General features: G+C 39.2%; 1 protein-coding gene across 1 annotated transcript; it reads right to left on the bottom strand.

The window, feature by feature from the left end:
• Positions 1–5,891: 5,891 nt before the first annotated feature.
• LOC131249313 (tRNA N(3)-methylcytidine methyltransferase trm141-like) lies at positions 5,892–21,004 on the bottom strand. Its single transcript, XM_058249988.1, has 9 exons — positions 20,771–21,004; positions 18,755–18,853; positions 15,851–15,955; positions 13,004–13,111; positions 9,706–9,777; positions 9,570–9,620; positions 7,210–7,272; positions 6,982–7,106; positions 5,892–6,023 (listed from the first exon to the last, which is right to left on the bottom strand). Exons 1-9 carry the CDS (start codon positions 20,939–20,941, stop codon positions 5,954–5,956), a joined length of 864 nt encoding a protein of 287 aa, XP_058105971.1. The 5' UTR covers positions 20,942–21,004; the 3' UTR covers positions 5,892–5,953.
• Between the last annotated feature and the right edge of the window lie 1,067 nt (positions 21,005–22,071).

A 22,071-nucleotide genomic window follows, 5' to 3' on the forward strand; every position in this document is an offset into this window, starting at 1 on the left:
AGGAATTGAAAAGGATCGGAAGGTTTAATCCCAGGATTGGCCGGACGTGCCAAACAGACTCAGATATAGCATTCCCAGGATATAGCAATCCCAGAATATAGCAATCCAATAAATCTTGCACCAATCCACCGACGTAGCTACCCTTACCTTGAAATCCGTGCAATCCACTCTAATTCCATCCAATCGCATCCAATCTGCCCGGCCAAACAGGCCCTGAGTGTTTTACACCGTGCAAAAAACAGGTGTCATAGAAGATTCCGGGCCGGTGGCATATATTCTGTGTGTACGGTACAAATGATGCTTCTAATCTGATGGATGGACTGGATATCACATATGGTGGACCCCCACAGAGCTTTCCCCCTGGGTTAAACACGTGTTGTGGAAGATTTCCAACCGGTAGCACACGTGTGAAACAGTTGTTAGGCACTTTCCTCGCCGTATCTGTACGATCGAATAATTTCACTGAAAAAACGGTTTTGATGGGACCCAACTCGACTACAACCACCTGTTTTAGGCAGCTGCTTTAAACACCCAAGCTCTTTGAGGCCCACCATCTTATATCCGTAAATCTACTCTGTCCATCAGGTGAAAACCAATATTTTAACCGTACATACAAGATATCAGAGCGATGGTAAAGACTCTGGCAGATCACACCAATGAAAACGATGTAAAAATGTTCATGAAACCTATAAGCTCAATTGGTGTGGCCCACATGATATTTCAATTAGTTTGATTTTTTTCTCTTCATTTCATCCTGTCGAGTTACAACTGATTAACGGGTTAGATGAAAGATACACACTATGTGGTTGGCATCTTCATTGTTCCCTGTGGTGTGACCAGACAGCATGTTGGGCTCCACCAGCTCTGGTGTGTTACGGCTGCAGAGGATTCCGGTTCATTTTCATGGACCACGTCTGGCGACCTCTTCCCACCGTTGATCAGGCGCATGTTGGTGATCCAAGCCATTGATCAGATAGCGGGCTTTGAGCATGCCATGGGCAAAAAATATAATACTGATCTGATTGGATGGCTAAGAAAAATGTCCGAGGTCCAGGTTTGATGCACACGAGTGGTTCACTTGATGAGTTTACTACCCTGAGTTTTGGTACATGGCATGTCCACAGTCTGGAATACCTAATGAACGGCTTGGATCAGTTGAATTGGTACCATTTAACATCTCAAATAGGCTCCACATGCTAATAGTGTGATTCAGGACCACATTCTATCAGAACCCACGACCAAACATCTATTCTGTTCTACGCAGCACGTAAAACACCCTAGCTTTGTGGGGCTCACCATGCTGTATACGGAAATCCACTCCGTCCATCACAACCAAGAACTTCTATTTGAATTTTAAATATAAAATATCATCTCTTTATGAAATTCCAGTGGGCCACATCAATGGGAAAAATATAAAAAGTTCACAGTGTGGCCCACCTGAGTTCTGGATCAGATCTGAATTTTATATATTAACTTCGACCTAGTCTGTTACACCTTATTAATGGGTCGACTAAAAGACAAACCATGGTGGTCCCACATGCAAATCTATGGTTGGCATCCTATCCCCATATTTTTCATATTGTGTGACCCATCTGAGTTATGGATCTAGCTGACTTGCTCAACATCATGTTTGTAGCTTTTAATCTTGCTAATGTGACACATATCACTGGGATTTTAAAAATCTTGCAATATTTAAATTAATTAAAAGATATTATGGTGTAGATATGGTGAGACAATTTTATTTTTATTTTTTCCCTATTTAATTGCCAAATTATTGTGATTTTTATTATTATTTTATTATAGTGATTTTTACCACAAAACTCCTCAATAATTCTAATTTCACCAAAGAAGCTTGGAATTCTAGGATGTGAAATGACAGAAACACCTCTGTATACTTTTTAATAAGAAGTAATTGGAGTAGAGCATTGTGGGGCCCATGTGGGGTGTGTGTGACATTTACAGTTGCATCTCATCGTGATGATTAGATGGACCAAAAATCAGATCATCCAACCAGGCCACATGCGAATTTGGAGGTTTTTGGGTGGCTACATTCCATTTTCAAGGTGTGGGCTATCTGATGATTGGATCAGTTTAATTTTTTGTTCATCCTATGGTCATGTTGGTCTGCACATGTTGCAAGGGTCAGATATCATACATGCTGGCCTCTTATTGCTCAACTCTACCATTTTCTAGAACAAAAAAGGCAACCGTTTTTGGTCATTTCCTCCCTTTAAAGTAAATTGATTGGTACTATTGAAAAATCTAAATTCTTAAGGGGTTTTTCTGTAAAAATCCCTCTATCATGCATATATACCTAAAAAAAATTAAATTAGTGGTTAACTTATAATAAATATTTTTTAATTTTTATTTTCACTTACTTTTCCTATCTCAAGAAAAGCCTCAAAACCTTAAAATCTCTGAGAAATTCCAAACCAAAGAATTGAAGAGAATGAGATTTGTCATTATGATCCTCACTCATGCAACCTTTAAACCACCACATTTCTTTTTTTCTCTTGTTAAAATCAATAAGGGGCTGTTTGAGGGGAAGGGTTTGGAGCATTGCAAAATCCATTTCAAAACGCCCATGTTTGCTTTTTGTTAGGAATTTTGTCAATTCTTAGATATCTAAATCCACACCTCCATAAATCCATGGAGAGACAAATCCAAATTCCTAAATAACTAAAAAGACTTGACAAGTCTCCAGAATGACTCTTTAAAAATAAAAAGTACAAAAATTATTTTTCTACTTTACATTTGCAACAAATGCTCCTCAAGTCCATAAATTTGTAGTGTAATTCTACATACTGGACTTTGAAATATGCCAAATCCAAATCCAAATCCAAATCCATGATCTTGACAAGTTCATGAGTTTATCAAATCCATATTCTTATTTCCTTGATCCCAAATTGGGCCATCGCTACTGGGAACTTAACCATTCGCAGGCCGGGATTAGACAGAAACTGTCAAACATCCGAAAAACAGCTTTTTAAGGGCCTACTTGGATACCACAAAATAAGTTACTTTTTCTGCTTACAGAAATAGATAAGTGACTTGTTTGAAATAAGTTTAGTTTATTATTAGTTATAAGTAACTTTTTTATTTAAAAATACTTAATCACTTTAGTTAATTTTTTTTAGCTTTTCTACTTTTCATAAGTTGCTAAAACCCCTTGTTGGTCCCGAGGAGGCTAGGTTGCTCTGGCTCATAGCTCCAAGATGACTAGCACGAATGAGGCAGCTTCAACACCACCTAGACTTCGAATCCTTCTGTCCTGGACAGATTCTGTCAGTTCAAACTTTCAATTTTTGGAAGAGAGCTCCTCACAACTATGTTGTTTACCAAACATACTTATCTGCTAAGTAGAAACTAAGATAAGCCACTTGAGGCATAAGTGGCTTAAGTAACTTACATCCAAACACCCCTAAATGATATTCTCCATTTGGCTGTCAACGGCGGGGATTGCCTTTGAGCAGGATTTCGAACTGCTCCGGCCAGACCTATTTTAAAGTTTGCACCACCTAATCAGTGTCCATTGCAGCCATAATTACCATACACAAAAATTCCAGCCCGTTTTACCATCGCCATAAATAAACTGCTAAACATTTTACATTATACACCACCCCATCTTTGTGGGGCCCATCGTTTGGATGTGTTCTTCTTTGGTGGTCCCCGACTTTCTTTCAGTTGAATTTGAACTGTTGCTATTCCTCTTCCTATCTATTTGTAGGCCACAAAGACCCTCTGCACAGCTAGTGACGCTTTGGGGTGTTTGGATTGAGAGAATATTCAATGGAAATGAATTCGATTTCTATGTGACCAGGTTTGCAGCTCTTTGCATAATAAAAAAGTAGCCATGGAATTTGATTTTCATTTTCAAGGCTTTACTGAAAAAAGTAGATATGAATTTAGAGAAATGCTTTAAACTTCTCATACCACTTTAAGTTATTGTGGTCCTAGTTTCCTCAAATTATTTATTCAATTTTTAATGACGGTGTCTCCACCCCATTTTAAGATAAGACTAATCCCTGCGGATGCACACAATCACATTCCATCAGTTTATTTGAAAATTCCAGTTGATCAATCTTAACTGTCATTATATGTATAACACATTTCATGGGCTACCATGCAAAAATCTCACCGATTGCATGATCCAATCCATCCTCGAATTGGCATTATGTTCTGCAGCCATCGATTTTCCAACCCATGGATAGGATGGTTATGATTGCCTAACAGATATGATTCTTTAGAATCATATGCAATTCATGATGGGACCTAACAAATGGATGGATCGAATTATTAATAGGACCTGTTTTGTGTAAACAATCTTGACCATCCACATTAAAGGCCATTGATCAAATGAAAAATAACTTTTAAATCAGTTAGATGGTCACATGGTAGCCCATGAAATGTGTGATGGAGATAATGAGCACTCTATATCAAGGGATTGGACTGTCCCAACTCCCAGACATTAGAGAACCGAAAACCAGTGACAATCACACACTTTTGGAACTCCATTCACACCTTACGAAAAATCAAAGTTCTTAGGTTCTGAGGGGAGTATCGTCACAAGGCTTCAACATAGCATTTCACCTGTGGATGCCATGCAATTTCCTAGCAATTTGAATGCAGTTCATGCTGCCATGGACAATTTGTTGCGAGCCTGCCATGGGATTGACCATAAGCAAATTCTACAGCAAGGTGCCAATACCATATGGTACCTGAGAAAGTAGCCATCCGAAACACCAGTTTTCATCATCAAGTGGACATACGTAACGTGCAGTCGGTGAATTTCAAGTAACTACCATCTTATCATCTATTACTAGTGTTGCACAGGGAAACATGCTATGACAGTTGAGGTTGATAGTTTTCTTCCTAGCACACGTATGGGATCGGAATATTCATTGGGTGGGACTCACCAAAAATCAGCAATAGAATCATTACGCTGGCCATGAATATGAGCAGTTGGTCATACTTTCCTAACCATCAATGTGCGGCTGACTTGATGAGTATACCCACCTGATTTTTTGTGCTGGAAACGTTCACTGTGATACCCACTAGATTCATGGCCCCGATCTCATACATGAGTGGCTCATTGACATGTGCGAATCATGTAACTTGCACGAGAAAGTCCAATAAGCAAGGGTCATCGTTACCTGATCAACCACAAATGGTGTTTGTTGCTGTGAGATACAACCACCAATGACTCCTCCCCTTGGCAAGCTAACCGCATTGCACTGTTTAAATGCGAAAAAAAAGAAAAAAAGAAAAAAAAAGTCATTGGAATTATAGTGACATTGACATGAAACAGGAACTGTAACATTCTAAAATTTTGTTGCCAATACCATCAATTGTCAAATCCATCTGGATCTGGATATCGGGATCAACCACCATTTGGGCCTCGAAATTGAACACATTGTCATGTAGATTTTGGTAAAAAAGAAGGTTGAGGATCAAGGTTATGTGAGCTGCAAAAAATGGCCCGTATCCAACGCCTACACATTACAAATCTCAATCAGAAACAGCAATAAACAAGCACCATAATTAAATGTGAAGAACTCAGAATCGCTTCCCAAGTTATCCACCAAAAAAAAAAACTAAACAGGATTGAAATGCAGGTATTGGTATATTAGCAAAATTTTGAAAGACGTGGAAGTATAAAGTGTTACAAAACTCCATTTTAGAATTAAGGATCCCCATGTAGATGCAATCAAATCCCAAGAAAAACACAAATCAAGGGTTAAGGTTTTACCATGAATCAGTGTCTCAACTATCATGTGGCTGATTGCCCCTCCTAGATCTATCCCAATGAGAGGTGGTCAACATTGGCTTTTCAGGGCATACAACATCTAGATCCATTATCATAGTCAACATTGGCTTTTCAACGCACACAACGACAAGTTTAGGTGAGGAAGTGGAGAAGAGTCTGGTTCAAAATGTTAATGAGTATAAATGGCTAAGAAGCAAAACGGAAGCATCGTTCCAACAAATGATACGAAGTGAGCGTGGCACCTAGTTGAAGGATCCTGCAACCAATAAACTCTTCCGATGTTTCACTGCCATTTTAAATTTGTGGTTACTCATCCATTGTACACATGGCATAGTTGTATGGCAATCCAAACCATCCAAATTGTTGATCCTTGTGCACACTAAGAAGATAATTGCAACAATCTGATTTTGCCCACTGAATTTGGACCACTTACTATTTCACTTTTGGCCTTCTATTGATAGCCACCAATTGGATGCTTAGGATTCCTCAATCATCGTTATTTACTCACAACATGATCCACGATTTCAATGGTCCGGATAGCTGCAAAAGTGTGCCATAATTCAGGATGAGTGACCACCATTTTCACTAGAATTGCAACCTAAAGATGCAATTTCTGCAATGTCTAATTCTGCCCCAGCTTAGCTATCAAAAAGAGAAGCAGCAGATCCATACTCAAAGAAGGAATTTATGATCCTCGACCCAGGACAATTGCAGTTTAATGAGGTTTTGAGCGTGTTCTAGTTAAGCCCCAGGTTCAGTGATCCAGATCATTGGTCTATTGAGCTCCCACCTTGATGGGCAGTCCCCTTATCTCCTCTATGGGGAAATCCTAACCTTTCAAATACAGGCCAGAAAATAGACAATCGAGAAGAGCAATAAAGCTACTATCCACATTATACTGAAGAAAATTCAGCTTTGGTGGTCAGGATCTTTCAATCTGGCAGATTATCAGGTCCACTGACAGTGGGCTTCATAAGACCAATGGTCTAGATCACTGAATCAAGACCCAACTTGTAACTGGAGTATACTTATCCTTGTAAGTATAATTCCTCCACTCAAAAAGACTTTCTTTCTAACAGGCAATTTCAAGCCAATTTTAAAATTCATTTGAGATTTTAGATTTCTGTTTAAACAGTTAAAACTCTCTAAAAGTTCAAAGAAAATAAACAATTAGCCTGATGCAAACACAATTGATGTTTGACATCACAGCTCACCGATCCATGACTATTTTCCGCGAGCGATTCTCAATTTTCTTGCTGTACATGCTGAGTTCTACAGTGCTGAAGCCATCCATCTCAAACAAGGTTGTTAAGAAATCTTCAGTGAAGTAAAATGCACACTGAAATCATATAGCTGAGAAATTGTCAATAAGGCATCCCACCAAGAACATAAATTGCACTTAAAACAAAACAAACATCAAGGTTAGCTATTAAAAAACTTACTGTACCGTCACCTCTAACATAGAAATTCTCACTGATCAGTCGATCTTTGCCTGTGAGTTTTTCCTACAAATTCAAACTATCAGTTAATCTGACCACAAATGATGGTTGGCGTCGCATCCATCAATATCAACTTTTGATAAATGGCAGATGTGTTAAAAGGAGAAAAAATTTTTTTTTTGGGGAAAGATGATTGAAACCATTCATTCACTGGGAACAAACATGAATAAGTAACAGATCAAATCTAAAGTGATTGGACAATCCGAACCATGTAAAAGACGGTGGACAAGAATTACTAAAATCCAGTTGTTGATTTTTGCATTTACATGGATTTTTGTCCACATACATTTTAAGTGGTTCGGATCACCGATATACAGTATAAATCTCCTCACACACATGCAAGCGAGCGCACAAACACATTAAACACACAAAGACAAGAGAAATGTGCAATTCACATCTACTGATCAGAAGATGTAAAATATAGAGGAACATGAAAGAAATCAGTAATCCACATCTAGGTATCAGCAGGTAATGGAAGAGTAGCATGAGTCTGGGCCAACGTTGAGTCATCCCCAAAGCCATCCACAATGTCTTAAGGCTACGATGGTTGCATACCAATGCATACGAGAGATTGGCCATGATCGAGTTACTGATTGTATTTAAGATTCACACAAATTACCGATGTATCTAAGCAGGTTCTCAACGATCTCTAGCACTGCATGTCTAGACATCAACTGTTCACAAATTCCTTCTTGGCACTTCACATCCAATAGTTGTACTAAATGGAAATTTAGGGCCTGACCATGTTGGCATGCGAGGCATGTCAGTAATCATGTATCAGCACATTCCTTGCCATTCCATGCAGCCAACTACTCAAGCATGACCTTTAATGTGCGCGCGTACATCTTGCTTAACAGTTTCTTTAGCAACTGGCCCCACCATTATTGAAGAGAATTACATATTGTAGACTAGTAGTTATATATGTACGTGAGAAATGCTCACATTCAACCAGTTGGATGCTAAGTTACCATCCAACCAATAAGTTCCAAACTTTCTTGTTTGTGTGAAATCCAACCCCTAAAATAGGTGAGACCGACCGCAAGGACCATCTAGTGAAAAAATCAACCCATTCTGCTGATTAGGTGAGCCACACCATAGAAAACAATGGATACCCGTTGATATAATAAAGAAATGTTGGTGTGGCCCATCAAATAGGTGGATTAGGCTGATTTTTGCACAAGGTGATCCTCATATGGGGTCAACCTTTTGGATGGATTGGATGTTGTATAAACATCACAGGACGAAAAATATCCACCAGCTGGATGGTAAATTAGCAGTCCAATGGGTTGGATGTGAGCATCTCTACGTACATATACATATATCCCTCTATTCTCTACAATATCCATTGCCCTATTTAGCTTGCTTGCCCTTTGGGGCTGATTTGTGGAAACCATTTGCTTCCATAAAGCAAATGAGAGAGAGAGGGAGGGAGGGAGGGAGGGAGGGAGGGGGAGAGAGAGAGAGAGAGAGAGAGAGAGAGAGAGAGAGAGAGAGAGAGCTGTTAAGACCGGTTAAGACCTAACTTCCCAAAAGAAAGATTGTTGGATCATCGAAAGTTAAATCTAAAATAATATTTGTCTTAAGGAAGATACACCAAAAAGTTTATTTTTCTGAAGCAAGGAAGATATGAAGACATTTATTGAGAGAGAGAGACGATGAGAAGTGTAGAGGAAAAGAGAGGGCTGAATCCACATCTCCTCTCATTACATTAGGGCTTTCACAATAACTGTGGAATGACAGAGAGACCCCCTCTACTTAAGCTATTACATAGACCACGGCATATTAGCCAAAAACTTCAACTATAAAATGTAATGACTAAGGGCTGAGGTAACAATTTATGTGATCACTTGCAACCATCATCTTCATGTAAGGTGGATCACACATAATCATAGCTGTCCATCATGGTCTATCAACAACATTCAACAATGATGAGTTGGGGGGTTAGGTTATGTTATTTCATTGAGGTTTCATCGGTTTATTTGCTGAAAGTAGCCAAATCTAAAATTGGTAAAATAACCTTGGATCCTCTTTTTTCTTACATGGTAACCATGTGAAGATATAAAAACTCGAGCACCTAGGAGTTCTGGCATTGTAGCTTCCACCTCTCAATTTTTGTAAAACAAATGTCATGTTTTTTATTTATTTTTTTGTACATCAAAGAAAATTTTCATGCTGAAATTCACCACAAATTTGGTACGATTTCATAAAAAGTGTATTTTGATCTCCTCAAGAGAGGAAATTAGACTTCCACATGAAGAAAGTAAAGAAGCCAGCAAGTAGAGGATGAGAAACGGGACATTTACTTGAGCAAAGTCTCCATTGGCATAATCTCGGAGAAGCACATAGCCATTTGGCTGGAAAAATGACGAAAAAAATTATATTGCAGCATGGCAGAATACTAAGTAAAAGAAGCAAATCAATACCATGTTTGACACTCACCTTAAGAACCTTTCTAATATTCTGCAATATGAACGGCATCTTCTTGGGAGAAACTGCAGACAATGCAAAAATCTACTTAAAATGTTAGGCAGGCAGTCAATACTTGTTGAGGCACATAGAGCCTTCTATGGACTAACACAAGAGTAGTGCAATAAAATGGCCTATGTTGATATAATTCAAATAAGATTAATGTCACAATTGATGGATCATAAGTTCTAATAAAGATTTTCTCATAGCAAGGTGTAGAACAAAAGACAGACTACAAAACATGTAAGGAACATTTGCTGGATTTTGTCTATATACTAAACTATTAAAAACATAAACGTGATTAATCAAAGACGGGAGGAGGAAGATACATTTGAATGTGGAACTAGAGACTTTGTTCATTGAAGAAAAGAAGAACAGACAAGGTATGTTGAAACATTGAAAAGAGGGAACCGGAGAATTTATTCCTTGAAACATTGAAAAATGGAAGTTGACACAATGCTTTAGTACTGATGGCCTCAAAGTGTTTAACATCGAGGCTGTGGGTTTAATCTTCACAATTGTCCATTAAAAAAAAAAAAAAACATTGGAACATGAGTTCTAAGTCATACATCGAGCTACAGTTAATTAGAGTAGTTTCCCATCCCCAACGACATGGGATGTAGAACTACCTAAGAAAGCATGCATGTTGACATGGAAGTCGGTTACAAACTAAGAAAGCATGCATGTTGGCGTGGGCTTGTTGTCTCCCACTAGCAGATTATCCTTGTCATACAGACGTATCCACAATCACTGGATAATGGATCCTCCAATTGCTCTAACCTGCCATTCATTTTTTGTGGGACATTAGTTGCCTTAAAAATTTGTTTCACGTGTCAAAGGTAGCATGATTAGTGCATGATCCACCAACGGTTCTTATTATTTATCTCCCTTCACCCTATGTCTAAAACTAACTTTGGACCATTGCAACCACCAAACACTACATAGTTTCATTTTCCAGTGAAATGTATGATCAGTGTCCACCTGTTTTGAAATAAGATTTGGGTTGAGTCATGAAAGCATTTTATGAGAATCAAATTGTACAACTTGCATAGTAAAGCATAGAATAGAATTATATGAAAGTGTCACCGCATCTAAATTCACCGCCTCCCCCTTGTCATTTTCTTGAAGTTGAGTATCAGTTTTCTCAAACTCTCAACCTTTGAGGGTGAGAGGCCATTACCTGAACAATTACACATTCTCCCCCTTATCATGTCCAACAACGCCTCCCTATCACATCCATCTACTATATTTTTGCAACATTCCCCACTAGAAAAGATGTAATGCATGACATATCATTCTGTACAGGGAGGGGCAGGCTTCTCTCTTTTTCTAGAAGTTGCAATTACTTAAAGGGAAAATAATTTTTTGCAAAAAAGAAGTGTTGGAAAGTCGGAAAGAGGAATTTTCGAAAATCTGGCAAGAAATTCAAAGTCTTATTGTATTAGAGGGAGGTGAGCTATCAAACGAGGAAAGGGCATGGAAGGAAATTCATCAAGAAAAATTCAATGCGAAGCTAAGGGAGGAAGAAATCAAATGGAGGCAATGCTCTAGGGCACTTTGGCTAAAGGTGGGTGATAAAAATACAAAGTTCTTCCATGCGATGCCTAGTGCACGAGCTCAAAATAGAAAAATAAATGGAATGGCAATTGAAGTGAAAGGTTTGAAGGGAAAGTAAAGGTATGTGCTTTCATAGTCAAATTCTACAAGGAACTTCTAAGGAAGGTTCGGTACCTGCACTTGATAATCTTCATTTTAATCCTATTTTGAGGGAGGAGGCAAAATCTTTAGAGGAAGATTTTACAGTAAAAGAAATAGAGGTGGTGGTTTCAGAATTGGGCTATGATAAGGCCCCGGGCTCGAATGGTTATCCAATTACTTTATATATATATACATATAATTGGGAAATTGTTAAGACAGACGTGATTGCTTTTTTGAATAAATTTTTTGAAAAGGGGTTTCTAATGGCAAAATTAGAAGTGACTTTTGTGGCATTGATTCCCAAAAAAGAAGGGGTGGAGAATATCAAAGATTTCCGACCCATTAGTCTCTTGGGGGGTCCCTATAAGATATTGGCAAAAATTGTAGCTTCTAGATTCCAAGCGGTAATAGGTAATGTGATCTCCAAGTCACAAGGGGCATCTGTAGATGGCATCAGATGGTGGATAGTCCATTGATAGCTCATGAGGTAATTGATTCTTACCACAAAAAGGGAAAGAAGGAGGTGAGTAGTAAGTTGGACATTGAAAAAGCATGTGATCATGTGGATTAGGATTTTTTAGATTATATATTGGGTGGCGGTCATGGATACGAGTTTATGTTGAATCAGCTAAATCTCGATCTTAGTAAATGGTTTTTCTTCAAGCATCAAGAGGGTTACAGTAAGGCGATCCCTTGTCGCCATACTTGTTTGTGGTGATTATGGAAGCTTTGAGCGGGATGATGAATAGGGGAGTCATGACCGGTCTAGTGCAAGGATTTAAAGTTGATATTTCTCAGTTTCAAATGTCACATTTACAACACATGGATGATACCTTGCTTTTGTGTGAAGCAGATGAAACAAAAATAGATCATTTGTGGATGATAGCTGTTTGTTTTGAAGTGGTTTCAGGCTTAAAGATTAATTCTGATAGAGTGAACTTCTGGGGTTGGACTATCAATGGAAGAGGTAGTTTTGTTTGCGAGGATCTTTGGGTGTAGAGAAGGTTCTTTTCCAACCACATATCTTGGTTTACCATTATGTATAGGGAAGCCGACCAAACATCTATGGGATAAAGTATATGAGAGATTCGAAAGAATGCTATCATCTTGGAAAGGTCGGCACTTGTCTTTCGGAGGTAGATTGACGCTACTTAAGGTGACAATGTCAAATTTACCAGTATACTAGATGTCCATATTCAAGGGTTCAAAAGGGGTGGTGGATAAGTTAGAGAAAATTAGGAGGGATTTTTTGTGGAAGGGGGTAGAAAACAAACACAAGTTTCATCTAATGGGAATAAGTATGTAAACCATGGGACCAAGGGGGAGTGGGGCTTAGAGTTTTGGGTGAGATGAATCAACCTTTATTGGGTAAGTGGGTATGGAGATTCGAGAGGATCTTTGGTGGATAAAGGCATCATTAGTGTCTAGAGCAGGCTACTTCACATAAGAAAATGCCACAAGGGGTTTCCTATGCCAAACGCTGAGATAAAAATTATTTAAAATGTTAGAACTTAGAACAAAAAATAGACATGCAGATGCCATATATGCTTCCTAAAAAATTGTGCATCCTCACCAGGGTCACAACATCAACTGAAGACGGCGAAATTTTCTTGCTAAGATCATCCACCGTGACGTCAGAGACAAAGGCATTCACCCTGTCAGCTCTGAAATCCCCATGTTCCTTCATTGGTTGAAGCATACAAGTGTATCAGATTTCAGTCCGACCAAATCACCATGAAAGCAACTATCACATTCCTATTCAACTGTACTGAAACTGAAAATAAATAAGAAAAAGATGTAGAAATGTGTAAGAAAGGTAATGGAGATTACAAAATGTCCAACATGGAAATTGTAAAACAAACCAACAAACAGCTAAAGAAAAACAGGTCCCATCAAAAGGAACTATCACAAAAGAGCAGCACTATGAGCATTGCATCAACAGGTGTTGTGGAACGAGAGAGAGAATTTGGGGAGAAATTAGAGATTAGTGAGAGAGTACTCTCTAACCCTCTTTTATTAATATAACCCAATACAAAAGGATACAATGTGAATTTGGGAAGAAATTAAAGATTTGAGGGAGATTACTTTGTAGCCCTCTTTTTATTAATATAGCCCAATACAAAAGGACATGGTGTCCCAAGAGAGCACCATAATAGATCAACATAACCACTAACAACGATCAACATGGAGCACTTCAAACACCACTTTGAACTATGAAAGATTATTGTAGAAAGCAGATGACACTAAGTAAAATATAGCAGAATGGAAGTACCCAGTTTTATAATAATAATAATAATAACTAGAACCCACCGATAAATGAAGCAGATGGAATTTATAGAACGCTAAGCAATATAGAAAATGCGGATATACCTGGATCAATAAAAGGTAAAAGGAAACTGACACCTGGATTCCACTTTAGTAGATAGGATAACTGTACTGCCTGTTATTTCATCATCAAACATCTGAAATTTTACAACACATCAGCACCCGATATGCTGATAAGACAAGTTACCACCATTCAAATGTCCAATTGCTGGCAAACACCAGAAGAACACGAACACAACTAAAATGCCAATAAAGATGCTCTGTTAGACATGGACACGTCTAGAATCAACATAAATGAGCGAGAGTGATCAAATGTAAAAAATCAAAAGGTGACACCTCATTGACAAAAAATTACATCGAGCCTGAATGGAGTAGAGGCACAAGCATTGGCCTTAACAAGCATTCCTAGACTGAATAAAACAACAAGAAAATAAGTACCTCCAAAATGACAATGTAGGAAATATAGGTGGATCTTATAAGGATTTTGCACATCACTTGTAATCCTCCTTTACGAACACCGATGAATAAAGATTGATATTTACAGCCTTGTGGACCCTTTGCCATTTTCATTGCCCTCAACATGTGGCACTCCTCTCCTGTATTCTCTACTAAGCTGGTGAAATAAGATCAAGCATTCCCAACTTGCCTATGAGAATACTGAAGCGATCCCTACTGGCGGCTCAGCGAACCTATTAGCAGTTTCATTGTGTTCTAGGGGAAAAAAAAAAAAGAGCCAACTTTTATAAGGGTGAACTTCATTCGCACAGATAACTTCTTTTAAAGCAGTAGTGGGAAGAAGAGAGAACGAGAGGAACATGAGAACATCAAAATATATAAATGTTGACTAATGTGGCTAACATTGTTCTTAGTGAAATGAAATGGTAGAAAATTTGAAATTTGAGATTAGGGATACACATTGAATAGAGTAGACCCAGTGGAAAATGCAAAGATATTTTGAATAGTGAAGGAGGCAACACAGTACATCATCGTTGAAATCCACAAGTAGGGTCCGCATTGAAAATTATCTAGCAAACACTGGCAGCATTATATGTTTATATAAGACATGACAATCAATGAAGTTTTCTGAGCCAATAGTTTAGGATTAAGAGATTCTACATAATTTGGGAGTTTTCGCAGAATACACTCAAGTCCACTTTGGTGATTTTACCCCAAAGTGGACTTGAGTGTAGCGCTAGTTGATTATCAATGACAACTTGGGCAGTACAACTAATGAATCATTTCAAACTGTTGCTTCCAACTCACTAACTTTCCAAAATAGTAGTGACATTATAACAAAGCCTCCATCAACACGAAACCAATCACTACTAGTCACTATTATTGCCAACAATCAATTTACACAAGTTCAAAACGATCATGTATAAGAAAATAGAACCTCTATATCTTTACTGTTGATACTTAAAAAAAATAAAAATAAAAATTGTATTTCCATTTGTTTAGGTTATCAACATGTTATATTTTTCATGAACTGATTTGTGCAGAGGCTTGCCAATAACTGGAGTGCATAACCTGGCTATAAACAAGCATCCGCATGAGCTAAGTGGCAAGTATAGAGCAGCATCGATGGCCTAGCCCAAAAATTAGGCTCGTACACTCACTAGATGGAACAAAATGTCCAAACGAATGGACCAGTCTGCTACTTGCACACCTGGTGAGTAGACCGGTGTGATTTTCGGCAAAGGCAATATCCCAACCTGATGGATGGCTCTGATGTTGTATATATGTTCCAGCTTGGCACATGTGGTGGTGTTTATGAGAGCTTAAGTATACACAATTGTGCGGCTAGAAAACAGCATTGCCATAATAATATACCTTTATCATGTAAATGTAATGATGTGTCAGCATGTCAGGTTTGTACCTCACAATGTTTGACAACATCGGAAATCAATGCGTGCGTGTGTCTAAAACCTTGTATTTGTGTCAAAGAAAAACATATCCTCACTAAATTGGCTCAGTAATGATGCTCCTGAGAACTTCCCATGATTAGTTTATTATTGTGCAATTCCCTTGTGTGTACGTACAAATGTGCAAAGGTATAGAATCTAAATGACAAGAAAACATTAGACAAGGGGCAAACCTTAACAAGTTTGATAGCGAGAGGTGAAAAATCACAGGCATGAATAAAAAGATTTGGAAATGCAGTTATGAGTGGAAAGATAGTATTGCCAACTCCGCAACCAACCTGCGACACCACAAATTTCATTCAAGCATTAAAAGTATTTCTGAAAGCAAAGACAAATTTATACTCACAGCGAAAAGGGAAAAAGTAATTGTTTAATGGGAACACTTGGAAGGCTTGATATTTCAAACAAATATATAGCATAGACTTTTCCACATCAAAAGATAATTGAAAAATGCATAAAAGTTTTGATAAATTATTATTTTTTAAAAATGTTTTCTTCAATTGGTTAACTATTATGAGTTTCTTGTGCTTGAAAAGTCAGAAGTTTAAACTCCAACCACGATCCTCTCATTGGAAGTTTAGCTACAATGTGGTGACGGAACCAGTGGGTGATGACCACTGAATTTCCCATGCTTCTGAAAACCCTAGGCTCTGGTGTATCGATATTACCATTTTTGGAGCCAGGATTTAAGAAATATTTAATAATAAACTACCTTATGAGATAATTAAAGAAGTCCCAAGTGCATCTAGCAATCTTGGATCATCGTAACAAGGTAAGCTAGCAGTCGACAAAAATTAAAGGATGACTAGGTCAATCCTGCTGATATGTAAAAGATTAATCGACAAAAATTGAAGGATGACTTCGTCAATCCTGCTGATATGTAAAAGATTAACCTAATATTTGACCCTTTACAGCATGTCACATTAATTAAAAGGAATGGGAAAAAAACACCTAATGGTTTCAATTTGGGACTCTTGATTACCGACCATCTTTAATTTTGGCTTTTCTCTAAAAGGCTGGCTTTTTAACAGCTACTGGCCAAGGCGTCCTTCTGTACTTCTTCCCTTGGTTACTTTTATCCAAATAACGATTTTACCTTTTGAAATTAACATTTGTAAACCAAACGTTGTTTTCCAATCTCCAAAGCCTTGCAAAGTGCACCCGTGGCCACATCTTTTGGAACTCATTGCTCAAACATGGTCACTGGAACGTGAGCTTTATATCCAAGCCACTTATCAGGTAGGCTCCACTGCATGGATGCCTACTCCAAAAGTCAAGAAAATCATAAAATGGGCCAAAAGTGCACAAAAGAAATGGATGGTTAAGAAAATTGAGAGAATTGAAAATTCATACTTTAATAATGGGCCTTTTAAAGCCCGATAGGGCCGATTTTTTTCATGACAGACCAATTCACCCCCTGCACAATGTAACAGGGGTGATTATTTCCTTTCCGTAACTGCCAATACAGCCGTAACGTGACCATTTTTAATACCATGGTCTGAGAAATGCTTGTGATGATTGATTCATTTCTTGTAGTGTGGAATTGGGGGAAACTTGGCACCAGGAGGCAGGCTTCATGGAGATTAGCTTTCTTAGCAGAGCTAGACCATTTGTAAGGAACACACACAAACTGGAAGTTAATAGCATGGTGATCACCAGATGAGGCCTTTCATGAGGCTCAAAGGGGTTGCTCAGGTGGCATGTTTAAGAAACTTTGCAGGGTGCAACAAAGAAGTGTTTGAAGGAATCTAGGGAGCTAAGTCGTGCACACATGCATCTACACGCACACATGCATGCACACTGACTACATTGTCCAAATCATAACAGACAATGCATCTATGTTATGAAAAAGAACAACACTATCGCAGAAAAGAAACATGTTTCTTGGGCCACCCTGCTTCTCTCATTGTCAAAATTTACTAATCGAAGATCTTAGGAAGAAAGAGACTGAGTTGATACAATTGCAGAAGCCCAATCTAAAGGGGATGTTACTGTAGCCACATGTTGGTCTTAAACATGATAAGAAGACATAAAAAGAGCAAAGAGCTAATCCATCCGGCTTAATAAGGCTCGAGACATGCTCGTGCTTTGATAATCATTTTGCAATTAGAAGTGGCTGGATTGGATTTAAGGAACAAGAGAAGATGCAGTTTCCTTTAAAACAAAGAAGGGATCAAGATACATGACATTATATTCAACAAGGATTTTAGCTGTATGTTACACAAGTTATAAAGATCTCAAACCATAGATTGTAGCAGTTCTTCACTTGGTTGATGAAGACAAAATCATAGATGCCACTCACATTTACGAAGCAATGGACTGAGTGAACAAAGAAAAATCTGGGTGGGTTGAAGTATCAGATTGGTAGCAGAAACCATTCACATTCAATGAAGAGAATGCCGCGAGGCTGTTGATTGCAGGTTTTGACAGGACATTCTTGAATAGTTTTGAGTGTTAGTTTTTCACTTGTGTTTCCTTTGATAGAGTAGTCTTAGATTTATGGTAAAATCGTCCAAATGTTTGGATTCACCCATTCAAAACTGGAGAAATGGCTCTTCATGGGAAGCCTCCTGAACAACTTAACCATAAGCCCATTAAGAAAAGAAAAAAGGATATGTTATTTTATTTTACTCAGTCAAAGGTCTATTGGCCACTCCACGTGTGTGATCACATCTGCCAACATGAAGATCCACCATAGACCTATTTGGAGTAGAATTCGAGGAATGTTGGAATTGCCAGATTTACAGTCCATGGGTTAGCATTTGAATGATCTTATTGGAGAGTTTATGGGCTATTGATCTGATTAGTAGAATGGTCTTATTGGAGATTTTTTGCATGGTAACCCATGAAATGCATTTTGAGTTTTTGCTTGGTAACACTGAAATGCATCTTGAGTTTTTGCATGGTAACCCAGGAAATGCATTTTGGGCCTAATGAACGGTCGGGATTGGTTGATAAACTGAACAAGTGTCCCAATGGGTCTTGATATTGATAATATGCAATCATTTCCCTTTTTCTTCCTCCTCAAGTACAGATTAAAAAAGCATTAACAATAAGAGGAATGATTAATAACCAACCTCTAATACAACCTTCCCTTTCTCAGATTTGCAGTTTTCGCTCTCATCAGAGAAGAAGCGGCCCCAATCCTTCTCCAAGTAGTGTCGGTCCTTGAAGAACTGCATTGGTTGTGAGACAGATGCTCAGTGTGCGGTATATTTGTGTGAGAACCAGACCGGTCATCAGGTGGGGCCCATTGTGCACATGTCAGGTACAAAAAAAAGGCTGATGGGAGGGTGGGACTTCCCAGGGTTATGTGGGGCCCATGGCGATGTCCGTGTTATATCCACTTTGTGCATAAGTTGCGCCAGCTTATCTTAGGATGTATCTCGAAAATTAGGAAAATTCAGAACTCAAGTGAGCGACACCATTAGAAACAGTGGGGATTGAACACTCACCTTTGAAGCCATCATGGGTGGCGTGAGTTTTTAATCAGGCTGATTTTTGTATTTTCCCTTCATCACGGGGGGGATAACCTTATGAATGGGTTGGATGTCACATAAGCACCATTGTGGGCACCATGAGTGTTTTAACGGCAAGCGTTACCATCCCTCTTGAGGGTCGTTTGGCAGCTTAGATTTGGAGGTAAATTGATGTATTTCAAATCCAACATGTTACTTTCTGCATTTGGTAGCCAAGGATTGGGAGGTAAATGGAACCAGAGGTATCTGAAATACAACTTTTGGAGTGCTTTGAAATCTTAGCAAAATGCTCGGGTGGTAGACTCTCAGGAGTTTCAACACCAGGTCAAGGGTTTGAGTACCCATAGGTGGTGAAATTCCACTAGTGTGAGTGTGTGGGGTGTGTGTGCATGTGTAAAAAAAAAAAAAATCTTAGCAAAATGCAATGATTCAGATGTAATCCGAGTGAAATGTTTTTTGGGGGTTCCTTTTAAAGGTAAGAGAGTTGCGCGTGCAACAAAGGTGTCACGTGGCGTGCTGATGATACCCAAAACAATCCAATTATCGGCTGCAAAACTAAAATCGCATCAATAGAATGATCCGATTTGTCCAACCATTGGCCATCGAAATGTGGCTAAAAAACGTCTGTTAGTCACTCATTTGTTATCCTTACATTTGTGGCCCATTCGAGGCTTGTAATTTCCTTATTTTTTGCCAAAGTATATATTTAAACGTACTTATTCTGTCAAATATCACATGTGTATACTAATATGACATATTAAAGCTGATTTAGTTAATTAAATTCGAATATACTAAAGAACTCCAATGCACTCCAAATACAAGCTCCCAAATGGAAGGTTTAGAGTCCACTGCATTCCAACCAAGCACAATTGAGCACTCGGAATCAACATAATTCCAATGTAATTGTGATTTGTATTCCAATGCATTCCAAATACAAGCTCCCAATGGGCCATCTGTGTCGTGTGGTGTGGCCCATTTGAATTTTGAATTGCCTTATTTTTTTGTATTATGTCCTTAGATGAGCTGGCGACTGATGAACGGAGTGGATATAATCCGGACAGCGCGGTGGTCCCCGCAGAGCTTAGAGTTACAGGAACGGGTAATCCATGCCTTCCACGTACAGTGCATCCAGGACGAAGTGTGGGCCGCACCATTAACGGCCCATATCTTGCACACGTGATGATGGACGGACGAAAGAGAAGACAGGAATGAGCTAATTCCAGTCACCCCATCTCAAGCGCCGAAACACAAACGCATCACAAGTGCCAATTTGGCAGATTCGTGCGAGATCCAGGACGTTCAGAGGTTGCTCCTCACGATAAATGCCCGTTCGGTAAATAATCACGCTCATCCATTCATCAGATGGGCCGCATATCCACAAAGAAATGGACGGTTAGAGAAATGTAAACCAACGGTTCACATCTGATGGATGGCGCACCTGGGGAGTGCAACAGACACATTCACTGAGGGTATCTTCTCTCATGAACATCCAGGATCCCCCACACATGCGCCACGCTGGCACGTGCGGTGCGTTTTCTTTTGGCGCTTGAAGATCGGGCGCCTGGAATTTGCACTCATCGAGAGGGAAAAGGGAGAGGAGACGAGAACGCGGACCTTGCTTTGGTGGCGCTTGTAGAAATCGTTCCAGTGCTTGGAGGCGCTCCGCTCGTATTTATCTAGCCCCAAACGGACGGTCGAGATCAAGCGCTGCTGACCGTTGATCGGAGATGGGGAGCGTGGCCACCGCAATGAACGCGAGGGATGGAAGCTGCGGATCCTTATCATTTCGCCTCCGCTCTTCCGTTTGCGCGGGAAATGGTATGACAGAGTCTTATCTAGAGTGGTATGATATAGGGAAACGGATTGGCTACTCCCCCTGACACCAGCCCCGGAGCTGGTGGTCGGTGCTCTGTGGGCCCCACCATGATGTATGTGTTTCATCCATTCCGTTAATCCATTTTATATCTTTATACCAAAAATGAGAGGGATATAAATCTCAAATGGATCACACCACAGGAAAAAAAAATAGTGATTGGATATCCATCATTTAAATCCTCCTAAGGCCTAATGTACTGTTTATTTGAAATCCAATCCGTTTATTAGGTCATAAAGACCCAGATGAAGGGAGAAAACAAAGATCAACTTGATCCAATACTTTTATGGCCCCAAAAATTTTTTTTAACGGTCGAAGTTCATTCAACACTGTTTCCTGTAATGTGGTCAACTTAAGATTGGGATAGACCTCATTTTTTGTGTACTACCATAAATTGAACTAGAAAAATAGATAGACGGAATGGATGAAACACATACATCATGATGGGCCTACAGAGCACCAACCATCAGCTCCGGGGCTGGTGTCAGGGGGAGTAGCCAATCCGTTTCCATGATATAGCGGCGCCCCCAATCCTCCGTCCCAACCGTCCACGTGGGAGTGAACATTGAATCTGAACCGTGCAAGTGGTTGATCCTGACATGGATGGACCATGGTTAGAAAGTCACGGACAGGAATTGTCTACAGCACCTGTTTTTCGCAGCGTCGTAAAGCACTCAAATCTGTTGGGCCTACCAATTGTATATGTAAAATCCACCCCGTCCATCATGTTCCATCCTCGATTCTAAGCTCCGTGGGAAAAAAAGAAAAAAAAGAATCAGTCAGATCTACAGTTCAGGTGGGCCACACCACGGAAAAAATGGAGATGGGATGCCAACCATATGTTTTTACATGAGTGGGCCACACTCAAGCCTCAATTGTATATGTTATTTTAATTTTATTTTATCATGCCCATATGTAGAGCCGAGCATCGGGTCCAGTCAGACTGAGTTAGGGCTGACTCGACTCCATCCCATTTTTGAAATAGGCGTGACCCTAACTCGATCCGACTTGATACCGAGTATCAACATGCCTGACTCGATTT

This window comes from Magnolia sinica, chromosome 6 (assembly GCF_029962835.1).
Source record: "Magnolia sinica isolate HGM2019 chromosome 6, MsV1, whole genome shotgun sequence".
Taxonomy (NCBI): domain Eukaryota; kingdom Viridiplantae; phylum Streptophyta; class Magnoliopsida; order Magnoliales; family Magnoliaceae; genus Magnolia; species Magnolia sinica.

What these genes read in the sequence shown, in the direction of transcription:
- LOC131249313 (XM_058249988.1), bottom strand. Translation starts at nt 20,941, where the DNA reads ATGATAAGGATCCGCAGCTTCCATCCCTCGCGTTCATTGCGGTGGCCA. An exon ending in ACAAGCGCCACCAAAGCAAG is followed by an intron (nt 18,854 to 20,770) that starts GTCCGCGTTCTC and finishes CAACCAATGCAG; the next exon opens with TTCTTCAAGGACCGACACTA. An exon ending in ATGTTAGAGGTGACGGTACA is followed by an intron (nt 7,107 to 7,209) that starts GTAAGTTTTTTA and finishes ATATGATTTCAG; the next exon opens with TGTGCATTTTACTTCACTGA.